The 14,478-nt window shown below is 45.1% G+C and overlaps 1 protein-coding gene across 2 annotated transcripts; it reads right to left on the bottom strand.

Annotated features, from left to right (window-relative positions):
* Positions 1-382: 382 nt before the first annotated feature.
* On the bottom strand, positions 383-12,238 carry Rbak (RB associated KRAB zinc finger). Of its 2 annotated transcripts, none has more exons than XM_028756073.1 (5): positions 12,185-12,238; positions 10,874-10,932; positions 4,763-4,889; positions 4,333-4,428; positions 383-3,093 (listed from the first exon to the last, which is right to left on the bottom strand). In XM_028756073.1, the coding sequence occupies exons 2-5, from the start codon at positions 10,886-10,888 to the stop codon at positions 1,196-1,198; spliced, it is 2,136 nt and encodes a 711-aa protein (XP_028611906.1). In that variant the 5' UTR covers positions 10,889-10,932; positions 12,185-12,238; the 3' UTR covers positions 383-1,195. The 2 variants fall into 2 exon arrangements, with proteins under 2 accessions (XP_028611906.1, XP_028611905.1); XM_028756072.1 differs by lacking the exon at positions 12,185-12,238 and adding an exon at positions 11,924-12,046.
* Between the last annotated feature and the right edge of the window lie 2,240 nt (positions 12,239-14,478).

The following is a 14,478-nucleotide window of genomic DNA, read 5'->3' as shown; positions in this document are numbered from 1 at the left end:
GAACAAGCCAACGATGTGAGCATTTGTGGTTTGGACAGGAATGGCCCTCACAGGCTCATATATTTGGATCTTGGGTCATTAGGACGTGGCACTGGTGTGACCTTGTTGGAATAGGTGTGGCCTTGCTAGAGGAAGTGTGTCACTGGGGGTGGGGGTTAGGCTTTGGCGTTTCAGATGCTCAAGTCAGGCCGTCTCTCTCCCTGCTGCCCGTGGCTCCAGCTGTGGCGTCCTCAGCATCCTCTGAGCATCACGTCTGCCTGCATGCTGCCATGATGCTTCCCGCCATTACTAGAGTTCAGAGCAGCCCCAATGAAATGTTTACCTTTCCAAGAATTTCCATGGCTGTAGTGCCTCCCCACAGCAACAGAACACTAAGACAGCATAGTTTATCAAAATAGTATTTTAAAAATTTTTGCCCAATTCCAGTTGGAAAATTTTTACAAAACCCACTCTACTGGTAAGCGCTGCCATAGAAAGCTATGTACTTCCCTGTCATACAGCATGTTCCACTTGTATACTCATTGTAACAGTCATTTTAGTCCTTGATACCAAATTCTCACAAATTACTCAAAGCCGAAATTGCAAAACGTTGCATAGAGTCACTGTTCAACTGCATTTCCAGAACAGCACAAGTGCCGCATTTGCAGTCACCCTCGTGGTCACCTGCTGGCTTTATAATTTCATTTTCTAAGTTTATTTAGAACTCGTAGCTTCTTGCATCTTTTCTATAAACACCTGTTGTAACGTCAGAAATATGGCTTTTAGCGTGCGTTTGCAAGGTGAGTTGCACTCACCAGCTGACAGTTCTCAGCAAAACTCCCTGATATGTAAATATGACTTAAATAAAAAATAAATATTAAATACTTTCAGAGTTTCACTCCTGTAAAAATTACCCAGTGTCCCATAAATTATATGGTCATGGTTTGCTTCTTGCTGAATCTTTAGATTCCTCTCTGAGAACTCATGTTAAAATGGATTTTGCTCAGAAATCCACTAAATTCACTAAAGGGCGAGGATGCCCAACTGTGAACGGCTGCGGCTCAGCTCAGTGTGCAACGTCTACAGCACGCAAAAGGCCCGCCCTCAACTCCCAGCACCACAATAGTAAAATCCGGGGAAAATCCACCCTTGACTACCTGTTAGACTTCCAATGTTCACTATAACCAAATGTTTCTTTTTTTTTTTAATTGAGATGTCAGAGATTTTCCACACTGAGTACATTTATAGTCCCTCTTTTATGAATTCTCTGATGGCTATTGAAGGCTGATCTGTGGTGGAATTTTTTCCCACATTCGTTACATTCATAAGGTTTCTCTCCTGAATGAGTCCGGTAATGAACAGTGAGGTACGACTTCTGAGAAAAGACTTTCCCGCACTCGTTGCATTCATACGGCTTCTCTCCTGAATGGCTTCGATAGTGCACGGTGAGGTTTGACATCCGGGAGAACACTTTCCCACACTTGCTACATTCGTAGGGCTTCTCTCCTGAATGGATGCGGTGATGAATAGTGAGGTATGACTTCTGAGAGAAGAACTTTCCACACTCGTAACACTCGTACGGCTTCTCGCCTGTGTGTACTCTTTGATGTCTAAAGAGGGATGAGTTATGAGAGAAGGTTTTCCCACACTCGCTGCACCCGAAGGGTTTCTCTTCGGAATGAGCTCTGTAGTGCACGGTGTAGCAGGACAAATCAGAGAAGGACTTCCCGCATATGTTACACTCGTACGCTCTCTCCCCTTCGGGAACGGACTGGTGCCTATTGAAGGCCGAGTTTTCAAGGAAGGTCTTCCCACACTCATTACATTCATAGCGCTTGTCTCCAAGGTCGTCTGTGTGATCGGGGAGACACTGCAGTGGGGATGGCTTCCCACACTCACCGCATGCCTGGACTCTCTCCTCTGCATGGACCTTCCGGTGCCTGATGAAAGCGGAGTTTAGATTGAAGGTTTTCCCACATTCTGTACACTCGTAAGGCTTCTCTTCTAAATGGCTCCTATAGTGTATGGTGAGATACGACACCCGAGAGAAGAATTTCCCACACTCACTACACTGATAGGGCTTCTCTCCTGTGTGCGTTCTCTGGTGTGTAATGAGGGTGGACTTCCGGTAGTAGGATTTACCACACTCATTACACTTATAAAGCTTCTCTCCTGTGTGTGTTCTCTGATGGTCATTGAGGGCAGACTTCCGGGAAAAGGATTTCCCGCATTCATTACAAGGATAGGGCCTCTCCCCTGAATGATTCCTCTGGTGGAGAGTGAGGTGTGTCTTCTGGCAGAAGGTCTTCCCGCACTCGCTGCATTCATAGGGCTTCTCTCCTGAATGAGTTCTCTGGTGCTGTGTGAGGTGTAACTTCTGACAGAAGGTCTTCCCACACTCACTACACTTATAGGGCTTCTCCTCTAAGTGTGATCGCCGATGTACAGTAAGGGTTCCCTTCTGACTGAAGGACTTCCCACAGACACTACAAGCATACGGTTTCTCTCCCGTGTGAGCCCTCTGATGGATGATGAATTTGGACTTCTTACAGAAGGACTTCCCACACTGCGTACACTCGAAGGGCTTCAGTTCCATTTGTGATCTCGGATATGTACTGAAGTCTGACATCTGGATCAAGTCTGGTCCAGAATCATTCCATTCATAGGGCTTCTCCCCCATATAAGCTCTCTCATGAGCCAAGAAAACACTTTCACTGTCTAAGGATTCCATACACTCATAATCAAAGGGTTTCTCCAAAATGGTGATTTTCTGCAAAATACGTTCATTGTGTTGAGAGGAATTACCCTCACTTTGGTTAAAGTCATCAGGGTTTTCTCCGTACGCTTTCCCACACTCAGAACACATGCTGGGATTCTCCACTGCGTAGCTTCCATCGCTACTAATCAGTTCTGAAACAGACTCCAGAGTCTCCCCGCAGGAGACACAGCTGGGAGCGCCTGAGCTGGGGGAAATGAGGGGAGCTTCCAGGGTGCAGGCTTCATCAAACGCAGGCCCCTTCTCTGCTCTCCAGTGGCGGACAGCATCACCACACTGCAGATGTTTCTCGCCATTTTCCTGGACTCCTTCTCTGGGGTCATACACGTTACTGACTTCTGAAAAGGAGTGAGATTGAACAAATTCTGTCAACACCAGTATACAAGCTACAGAAGAGGGTGACACCTAACTGTCAGGTTTGTGGACAATCTGTGAGTAAGAGTTATTATGAATATATAGGTCTCCTTTTCCTTTGATTTATAATCTTAATCTGTAATCTGTATGTATGTATGTGTGCGGGTGGGTAAGGAATGGGAAGAGAATCAATTTATAATGGAAACAAGCACCTAACATTACAAATAGTACCTTTACAACTTTGATCTAAGAAATGATAAGCAGAGAGCACAGTTACTGGAGGGGCTCTAGACACAGATAACACATGGGCGGACTCACAGCGGGAGGACTCACAGTGGGAGGACTAGAAACAAAGGGAAGCAGGGGAAAGTCATTGGGCATATTAAAAAGAAATGTTTTAATATGGTCTATGTTTGGGAGACGCAAATTGCCATTTCTATCAAATGACAATACATCACCACACAAGAAGACTGGCATCCTAGACAATTCTGCATTTACATCAATGGGTCTACAGCTCATGGGAGATTAACATGTACATCAGTGGGTCTACGCCTCATGGGAGATGACACCTTAGACACTTCTGAAATCTTTGCTTTTGTTTTTATTTGATTTTTTGGTTTTTGTTTTTTTGAGACAGGATTTCTCTGTATAGCCCTGGCTGTCCTGGAACTCACTCTGTAGACCAGGCCAGCCTCGAACACAGAAATCCGCCTGCCTCTGCCTCTCAAGTGCTGGAATAAAGGCGTGCGCCACCACTGCCTAGCTTGTTTTTATTTGAAACAGTGTCTTTTTATTTAGCCCAGGCTGGCCTTACACTTTCAGCAGTTTGCCTGCCTTATCTGAGTTTTGGGACTACATACCTGAGCCACCACATTCAGTGAAATCTTTGCCTTTCTACCCCGCACATTAGTAAAAACATTCTGAAAGTTTCATGCTCCTCCCACTCAGAGTCCTGCAGGCAGGGCTTAGACGTTTGTGGCAGAAAGCGAATGCTCACTACGCTCTGCCTTTAACCTCCTTCCCATGTCCTGACTTACATTCCCCAACCTGCTGTCTTCTTCCCTCATAGCTTTTTCCTTAATTTTTTTCTTAATTCTGAATACAAACAAATCTCCATGTTTCTGGATTTCTTTTGCTATAAAGCATCAGGTTTCAGAAGATTCCCCTACAAAATTAATTAGTTTAAAAAGGGGCACTATTAAAATTTCACTCTAGTCACTTACCCAAATGCCTCTGAGCATGTCGGTCACCTTCCGCTGTCCAGGGTTCTTCTCCCTGCTCCAACTTAATAATCACGTTTGGCTTGGTAACGTCATACCCTGTGAACGGGCAAAGGAGAAGGGTTTGGACTGACTGGCTGCAGAACCGCTGTGGTACGGGAAGCTGTACCACAAGTTACAGAACACTTTGCCGGTGTTTACCAAGGAGAAGCAGAGCCTTTTGTGTCTCGGGCTGTAGCTCACACACCTAACATGCAGGAGGCTCTGGGCTCAATCTCCAGTACCACAAGGGGAAACCACATAGGCCCTTTCAGCAGAGCAGTAAAGATACACCCAATCTCTACCCAAAGGACTGAGGGTCTTAGCACGCGTTCCTTCAAACTCAAAGGCAAATCATTACATTCGCAGTGCTTAGAAAGCGAGTGCTCCTCACCCACGGAGACGAGGTTGCTGTAGGTCTCCAGCATCACATCCCTGTATGTTGTCCTCTCCTCAGAGTCCAGCTGCTGCCACTCCTCCTGGGAGAAGGCCACAGCCACATCCTTGAATGACAGTGGGCCCTACAATGACACGATCAGAATCAGGACATATATAAAACACACAGGGGGACAAGCTTTTCTCAAGCTACTGGTACAGTTAACCTTGAACACTGTATACCTTACTTTATATTACAGAAGGAAAGTTTATGTTTCTTATGTTAAATGAAGTGGGAAGACCTGCCCCCTGTGAGTGGCAACATTCCCTGGACAGAGATCCTGTATTATATAAGAGTAGAGAAGGCAAGCTGAGTGCTACCAAGCACTCACTCATTAATTCAGTGCTCTTTGCTCTTCACTGTGGCTATAATACAACCTAATTTAAATAAAATGTCTTTTATTTAAATTAGGAGTAAACTAGCCACATGTGATTATCTTCCCAATTCAAAAACCAAAGTCCAGGGGCTGGCGTGATGGCTCAGTTGTTAGAGTGCTTATTGCTCTTGCAGAGGACCTGAGTTCAGTCCCTGACACCCATGATTGGCAGCTCACAACTGCCTGGTAACTCCAGTTGTAGAGCTCTGGTGCCCTCTTCTGGCCTCTGTGAGTTCCTACATGCACATGGTGCACATAAACTCACAAAGCCACACAAATATCAACACAAAAATAATAAAGACATATTTAAAAAAAAAAAAAAGAAACAGAAAACTACATTCCATTCTTCTAAGAGCAGTGGAAGGCAAGTCCCAGCCATAGGAATTTCTCAGTGGTACCTTTTAGGTACAGAGCTCTAAGAGTTGTGGAGAAGAGAAACCACAGCCTTGAGTCATATAACTTTATACAGAGGCTACTGGTCTGCAGCCAAACAAGCAGCCTCTCCAGCAGAGTCCTTGCAGAGTTCCCTCACGGGGCTCATGGCTACCAAGGAGCTACTGGTTACCCCACTGAGTAAACCACAGGACTCCCCGCTGCTGGCTTCTCTCTGGAATGGACTTGGAAGTGTGAGCTAAAACAAACCTCTCTCTCTCAAACTGCTTTCATCAAAGGGTTCTTATTGTTACTATTGTTTGTTTATCTGTTTTTCAAGACAGAGCTTCTCTGTGTAACAGCCTTAGCTGCTCTGGAACTCATTTTGTAGACCAGGCTGGCTTTGAACTCACAGAAATCTGCCTCATTCTGACTCTAAATGCTGAGATTAAAGGTATTAAGGTATGACCATACTTGGCCATTAGAGTATTTTTTTAAAACACCACTATTGTATGAGTGTTTTCCATGTAGTATGGATATATGTACTGTACATACATATGTATGTATGTGCACACGTACACAGTTCCCTTGTCCAGAAGACAGTGCCAGACTGCCTGTAACTGGGGTTACAGGTGGCTGTCAGTCACCATGTGGGTGCTGGGGTCAACCCTATATCCTCTGGAAAAGCAGCAAGTATTAACTGTTAAGCCATCTCTCTAGCCTGTGTCACAGCAGCAGGGAAGCCGTTCGGTAGCTCCAGCTTCTGCATTTGTCCCCTCTGTAAGGTAGAGGTGAGTCACCCAGGCACAACTGGAGTATATCTGAATTAGCTGTCCTTGCCTAGAGTGGAGACACTAAATTCTATCTCCAGCACCCCAAAGAAGAAAAATTCTCCCATAAACATAAACAGAACATTAAGAATCATCAGCTAAAATACACTATAAACAAAGACAAACAACTCAACATGAAAAAACTAAACTGATACATGAAAGAGAACTTAATTTCTGTCATATGAATGGGTGTTTTGCCTGGATGTATATCTGTGCAGCATATGCATGCCTAGTGCCCACAGAGTCCAGATTCTAGGATTCTATGTGTGACTCTGATTATAATTGTGAAACTCTATGACTTATGTACAAGATTATGATTCTATATGTGATACTCCATGAGTCTCTGTATGTGACTATGATTCTATCTATGAGATTATGACTCTACGATTCCATATGTGAGACTCTGTGTTTCTACATATGAGGCTTTAGAATTCTATGTATGACTCCATAATCCTTTCCATGGCTTTGACTCTGTGATTCCATGGATAAGACTCTTCCAGTTGGATCTGCCAAAAAAATACCCAACAAGATCCGCCAAGTACTTAAAATGTCCTCTAGATTAAGTGACCACTCTGTCACTGTGACATAATTTTTATCATATCTGGTGCTATATAGTCTGTTATGTGCCCAAAGTGAGGAGTTTACTTTCACAAAAATACCCTAGCTTATACAGGAAGTAGAGATGGTACTAAGAGTGGGCCACCATTCCACCTTCCCTAAGTAATGACGATAGCTGTCACGTCACAGATGATAACCTCACAATGACAAACACAGTGACATAACAGAGATGGTACTAAGAGTGGGCCACCATTCCACCTTCCCTAAGTGACGATGATAGCTGTCACGTCACAGATGATAACCTCACAATGACAAACACAGTGACATAACATGTGCAACTATCGTGAAGCAGGTGTTGTCAATCTGATAGATTCTACAGTCACCTGGGAGATGGGCCCATTGGGACTGTCTTGATTACATTAATTGAGGTGGGAAAATCCTATCACTGTGGGTGGCCCCATTCCCTGGCTGCGACCCTGGACTGCTGACACAAAGAGAGCCATGTGGGCATGCTTCCTCTTTTATTCCTGACTTCAGCTTCCTTAAGTGAAGCTTCTGCTGCTTTTCCCCCATGATGGACTGTGCTCTGGAACTGTGAGCCAGAATAAAAAAAAAAAGTTGCTTTTGTCAGGTAAATTTTCAATACGCAGACATAAAAGTAACCAAAAGAATGGATAAGCCAGGTACGGTGGTGCACACCTGGGATCCCAGTACTGAAGACGCAGAGGCAGGAGGATCAGGAGTTCATCAGAATCCAGGTCATTCTCAGGCTACAGCATTCTGGAGGCCAGCCTAACCTACATGAGGTCCTATCTCAAAAAACAACCACAGAAATGAACGGGCACGATCTCATTAACCTTTCTGTAAGAACCACCAATTTCATAAGGCAAGGAATCTAAAGGGAGGACAATGGGGACAAATGCCAAATACTGAGACAACAAATAAACAGCCCAGTTTCTAAAAGAAAAAAGCAGAAAGAAATTAAAACCAAAGGAAGCATAGCAGGGGAACCTGCCAGGATTCACCTAGGAGAAGCTAAAAGCTAGCAGGTAGGTGATTGTCCTGCGATGGTTCTACCATGGATTAAAATCTACGATGGATTTGCTCCTTTAGGCAAGACCGAGGAGAAATTCATTTTAGGAAAGATTCCTGCTATTAATATGCTTTTCCTATTATTATTGAATATATACAACGATCACTAGGTATTACCCACCCTTTTGAGCAGATTTCTGAACAACAAAGATGTACTGTCTTATAGTGATGCTATATAGACAAATAGATGATTTCTTAAGTCTTAATGATGATCCTATCAGAATTCTTAAAATTATATTAGTAATTATTAAGCTCTTTTATAATAGGACTATTAAGTCCTCTCTGATGCCAAAACTGAATGGAGAACTCTGCCAGTCGTCAAGTGTCAGAGTTAATTGCTTCTGAGATAGCAAGCAAACAATCTACAACTTAGAGCACATTCCAAGGGGTTGTAAAACTGTTAGCCAAAGGTCATAAAAAGGGAACTGAGGATATACTATAGGCACAAGGGCAGAAGATAGATTATTGACTGGATTTATCTATACAAAACTTCAATGATAGCTTAGTTATGGACTTTAACTCTTCATGAACCTGTAGAACTGACGATAGGTGATTAATGCTTAGCCAGATAATTACTCTTAACGAAGATGCAGGTAAACATTCTCTAACATAAACTTCCTATTCAATTTAAGATTTGAATTTATGTTTGAACTTCCGTGAACTTTTTTTTTTTTTTTTTTTTATTTATTATAAGTACACTGTAGCTGTCTTCAGACACCCCACAAGAGGGCATCAGATCTCATTGCAGATGGTTGTGAGCCACCATGTGGTTGCTGGGATTTGAACTCATGACCTCTGGAAGAGCAGTCAGTGCTCTTAACCACTGAGCCATCTCACCAGCCCCGAACTTTTTTTTTTTTAAAGGACACCTGAAAAAAAGCACATGATCTATTCTCCTAAAAAAGGTACAAAAGACTGGGAAAGATCACACTGGGAATATATAACACTGGAGAGAAAGCTTTGGGAGTAAGGCACTGGGAGCAGAGCACTGACACATCAGAGCAGGAGGAGACAGCAAAATTAGAAGGAACAAAATTAGAAGGAGAACGCAGAGTCAAATAACTTAGAAATTATTAAGGCAACTTAAAATATTAAGAGAGCAATATAGAGAATGCAGAGGGAAGGAGGTAAAGAGAAGCTGCAGAGAGAGCAGGAGGAGCAGGCAGGCATACTCCTCACCATGGGACAGAACAGGTTGCTTCTTAATAGCAAGGCAGGCTTAGTCTTACTAAAGAGAAAAAGGTTTCTTCTTACAGACTTGGGTTTAATTCATTTAGCAGTAAAATAGTAGAAGCTTTTTCTTTCTCTGTGCAATAAAGATTGGAGCTCATTCTTCATCCAGAATGCGTGAGTTATTTCTGCACTGGTCTCGTATGTATGTATGCATGTATGTATGTATGTATGTATGTATGTGTATATGTATGTATGGATGATGCATGGATGGATGGATGTGTATGTGTATGGATGGATGTGTATGTATAAGTATGTAATTATGAGACAGCATGTAAGCTGGGCCAAACTGGTTCGAATGGAGATTTATGAATATGTGTGCATGAATCTGTGTATGAACTCATGTGAGTTTAATCCATATTTGCTTGTGTAGAAGTTTTTCCTTCTGTGAGCATGAGTCTCTTCTCCTGGTTCAATAGAAGTTTATTCTTCCAAGTATCCCCCTAGCCTGACAAGCAAGAGACATGTGGACAGGAGGGCAAAGGCTCTAACAATCTAGCCTTTTCTTAATCCCTGCTGTTTTACAATCAGGTGCTAAATGACAGAGACTGCAGTTTCTGACCCAAGAGGAACTCAAAAGGCAGGCCAGCTATGTCAGCAAAGGACTAAGATTTAAGATAGGTAAACCTTTTATTATCAAACAGCAACCTTTAAGATCTACCCCCCTACCGACACTCTTCCCTTCAAGACAGAACCAAGAAAGAACAGTCGGGGCAACCCCCCCTTTCCCCCGGCAGGAGCCATTATTGAAAGGCTGATCCAACTACTAACTAAAGAGTACATGCAATCTACATTTTACTCCAGGGATTTAAAAAGTAAAGATGGAAATATATCGAATTGGCTCGCCGGGCGGTGGTGGCGCACGCCTTTAATCCCAGCACTTGGGAGGCAGAGGCAGGTGGATTTCTGAGTTCGAGGCCAGCCTGGTCTACAGAGTGAGTTCCATGACATCCAGGGCTATACAGAGAAACCCTGTCTCGAAAAACCTAAATAAATAAATAAATAAATAAATAAATGATAAAAAAAAAAAGAATTGGCACATGACATTCTGGTCTCTGAAAGAATGTTATGCGACAAGTTCTTGGGCAGCTGGGCCTCTGCTTAGACCCAGCAAGGAGAACACAGGACTCAGATGTTGTTATTAGGAACGCTATCCATAATCATATCAACTTGAATAAAGAAAGATTTCCAAGTCCTAGGAAGTCTTTAATACTCATAAGGAACAAAACTGGCATCTCCCAGGAGCAGCTGCAGGTGATGTAATCGATACTAATTTTCTTTTTTCTAACATTGCCAAGTTACTCCATTAACCTGAAGTTATCAGACTGCCTACACAACAGACCACCACAGCCTGCCACTCTGGTGTATTCTATAGTACAATCTCCTTTCTTGACTCCTCCACTACCACTCTATTTATTTAATATTTATTTTATGCATGAGTGCTCTCCTGCATGTATACCTGCATGCCAGAAGAGGTCATCAGATCCTTTTATAGACGGTGGTAAACTGCCGTTCCACTACCATTCTCAGGAACGGATCTTTGTGTAAGTCTTTCAAAATACATTGCAAAGGAGTCAGGGAAAAAAAAAAATTCAAACGGGAAAAACTCACCTTCGATCTGCTCATTTTCTGCGCCTCCTGGGAAACCGTCGACAGTGCTGATGACTGACCTGTTGGAGGAAAAGTTCACTGAAATCGGAGATTAACTGGTCTACACAGGGACATGTCTCTTGCCTGGAACCAGCAAACGAAATTGCAGCCTACACACACTTTGAAGAGGTGATAGGAAGGAAATCACAAACCTAACTCCAACAGGTGGCATTGGGGGCAGGGAGGGGGGCGTACAGCTCTATGACGAACCCTACATTGCTTCTTTTGTATCGGGGCATTTGGTGTAAAGGTACAAAAAGGTTACTTCTTTTATTTCCTATTCAAACTGTTGTACGTCACAGTGGATGAAGATTCTGGGCTCTATATATCTGGGACCCATGTTCCATGAGGTGATACATATACATGTAATCTTAACTCTATTGAGGCTGAGACAGGAGGATCACCCACTACCAGAACAATATGGGCCACACGGAGTCCATGTCTCAAAAAAATTAAAACACAAATAGGAAAAATGGTCCAGAAGAGCAGACGTCCGACAAACAGTAATAATGCGTGGTTTGTTTTCAAACTTTCCAACTAAACTTGGTAACTGCAGCACTTTTTAAAAGGGGCTAAGGGAAGAAACTGGAAAACAATGGCACTCATATCAGCAAAGCCGTGCACAAGCCTGATCAAGTCACACACCTTGATCAAGTCATACACCGTCGCAGGCTCAGCCTTCCTCCACGAGCAGAAGCAAAGGCGGACTTCCAGCACTAGACCATTATGATGCCTCAAGGGCAGACTCGGGGGGACCCACAGACAGAGCAAGGGTGCTGATGGACGCCGAGTGACACCGTGGGAATCCGCAGCCGCTGTGCCTGCACACCGTCCTCGGGGCCGTCCAAGCAGCCCAAAGCAATGCAGCTGTCCTGCTGTCAGCCCGACCACCTCGACCCTCTCGGGTCCCGCATGCTGGGGACAACGGGGAGCCCGGGTGAACTGGAGTGCCACCAGCCGGGTCGAGCATCCCTCCCGCAGCCCCGATCGATCTGTGCCCTCGGGCCTCACCGAGCAGGCGGCCCCGCCGCCACCGTCGGCCTCCGCGCAGAGCTCCCACTAGGCCTCCCGGGCCAGCACAGCCGAGTCACTTCGCTGCCTACCCGGAAGCTACGGTCTCGGCCCCGCAGGGTCGGCGACGCCAGCTTAGCGAGCGCAAAAGCTGCGGGAGGGAAGGTAGCCTCGCCACCGGACCAGAAGGAAGTCACGGCCGCGAAGTGGCCCAGCACAAGCACGGGCACGCGCACAGACCGCGACGCGCATGTGCAGCACCTTTCCGGAAGTCCGAGTTCCAAGGCTCTTCTTTCTCCCCAGGAGTTACGCAGAAACTCTAAGTCCCAGAAGTCTTCGCGCGCCACTGCATCTAGGGATCCTCGCGCAAGAATCCACCTCCTCCCAGCAGTTTGGAGGCGGTGCTCTGAGAGCAATGGCGGCTTACAGGCTTGCTCTTACCTTCTTGTTTGTCCTCATTCCCTTTGAGCCTGTAGAAATGGCCTGTTGGATTAAGTCCCAAATCTCGTCCTGGAAAAGGAAAGATTAAAGGAAGATTCTGTTAGAAGGAAAGGAAATTGTGTGTCATTCTTTATTAACCAAACTTCCCTGAAGTACTAGGTGAAATGATGGATACTAACACTAGGCACAAGAAATAACCAGCAGCTATGCTTTAGAAAGAAGGAAGCAAAAACACGAATTGTAGGTTTCTAGGTCACACGTCTAATGCACTGAAACTCTAAAAACAGAACCAGAAGGAACACACAGAAAGAAGAAAACAGCTCTCTGTAAAGTGACCTCTGAAAGGTGACATTTGGGGCCAGGCGACAATGAGTTTTCAAAGATGGTACAATATAATGAACATTCCATCGACTTCTTATGGAAATAATGCAACGGTGTTCTTGCCCTAATTCTTCATAAAGACTGGCGTCAAAATTAATAACAAAGTCTGTCAACAGAGAAAGTTCTCTGCACCGATGCAGAGATTAAGCTTCATCCCAGAAGGAGCACCAAGCATCTTAAAGAGCCAACCTTAGGTAAACTACTGAGCAGAAGCATCACTAATCCCCTCAGATGCTGTAGGGCATACATGGTCTCAGGAGAGAGGGTGAGCCCTCCTCTTCCTCTGAAGGACTGCACTGCAATGCTGGCTGCACCTTCTCCCAGGTCCGTCCTTGTCTCGCCTGGTAATTGAGGTGCCCAGCTGAGCTGGCTCTTATCTCATGAAGCAAAAGCTCCCCCATCCCTGTGACAAGCAAGTAGTTATATCTCTGAATGAGGGCCTGGGCTAAACTCCCCAGGTGACAGGGAAATAGGAACAGTCTTGCCCCAAGGTTTGCATTGCATAGAAGGGACTCAGGTCTTTCAGAAAAGGAATTCTTGCTTGCATCGAGGACACTTGAAGCTCATATAATTTTTGTGTTAAGAGAAGATTTCAGTTTGTACAGACAGAACAAGGGTTACCAGTCAGCAGCCTGAGATCCTTCTTCTCTGCTCAGACAGGGGATATTCAACCTGTATGGGCCATCCCAGGCTCTTGATTGCCCAAGGTCTACTGGCTGGACCAACAGGCCTAGAGGCTTTCAGCTCCAAGTCTTGACCTAGGGGTGTATTGCATCAGGGTTTAGAAACTAAACACTTAATGTCCTGGCCTTAAACCTGCCAGTGGCCCTGGCACTTGGCAGCTGTTGTAAGGCATGGCCCCCAGCAGCAGCAGCAGTCAGTAACTGTGTCTGCTCATGATATTGACCCTAAGTGGACATCAGGTGTAGTGACCTGTCACCTACTACAGCCAGGAGGGGTACAGCTCTTGAGTCTAACATAGACTTGGACTTTCTGAAATTCCCCAGGCAACAGGGGATAGGGTGTTCTTTGCCTTGAGGTTTACATTGCATAGAGGAGCTCTTAGGTCTTTCAGTAAAGGAAGTTCTTGCTTGAAACAAGGGCAGAAAACTTCTGTGATTAAAAGAGAGAGAGAGAGAGATGTATCAAAGAGATAATATGAATCTACTGTAAATTTTCTCAAGGAAAGACTCTTTAAAATGGAGAAGGTAGAACAGAGAAAGCATCTTTACCATCTGGCAACAAGGAAAATTTAATCTTTTATTTATACCTCATTGACTGAGGATGGAACCCACGCCCTCCTGTAAGTTAGGCAGGTACTCTACTACTGAACCATGCCCCAGCCCCTCACTGGGGGATTCTAGGCAGGGGCTCTACCACTGAGCCACACCGCAGCCCCTCACTGGGGGATTCTAGGCAGGGGCTCTACCACTGAGCCACACTCCAGCCCCTCACTGGGGGATTCTAGGCAGGGGCTCTACCACTGAACCACACCCCAGCCCCTCACTGGGGGATTCTAGGCAGGTACTCTACTACTGAACCACACCCCAGCCCCCCACTGGGGGATTCTAGGCAGGGGCTCTACTACTGAACCACACCCCAGCCCCTCACTGGGGGATTCTAGGCAGGTACTCTACCACTGAACCACACCCCAGCCCCTCACTGGGGGATTCTAGGCAGGGGCTCTACCACTGAGCCACACCCCAGACCCTCACTGGGGGATTCTAGGCAGG

This window comes from Grammomys surdaster, unplaced genomic scaffold, assembly GCF_004785775.1.
Source record: "Grammomys surdaster isolate TR1022 unplaced genomic scaffold, NIH_TR_1.0 126109, whole genome shotgun sequence".
NCBI lineage: Eukaryota > Metazoa > Chordata > Mammalia > Rodentia > Muridae > Grammomys > Grammomys surdaster.
This window is presented reverse-complemented; position numbering and strand designations above follow the sequence as displayed.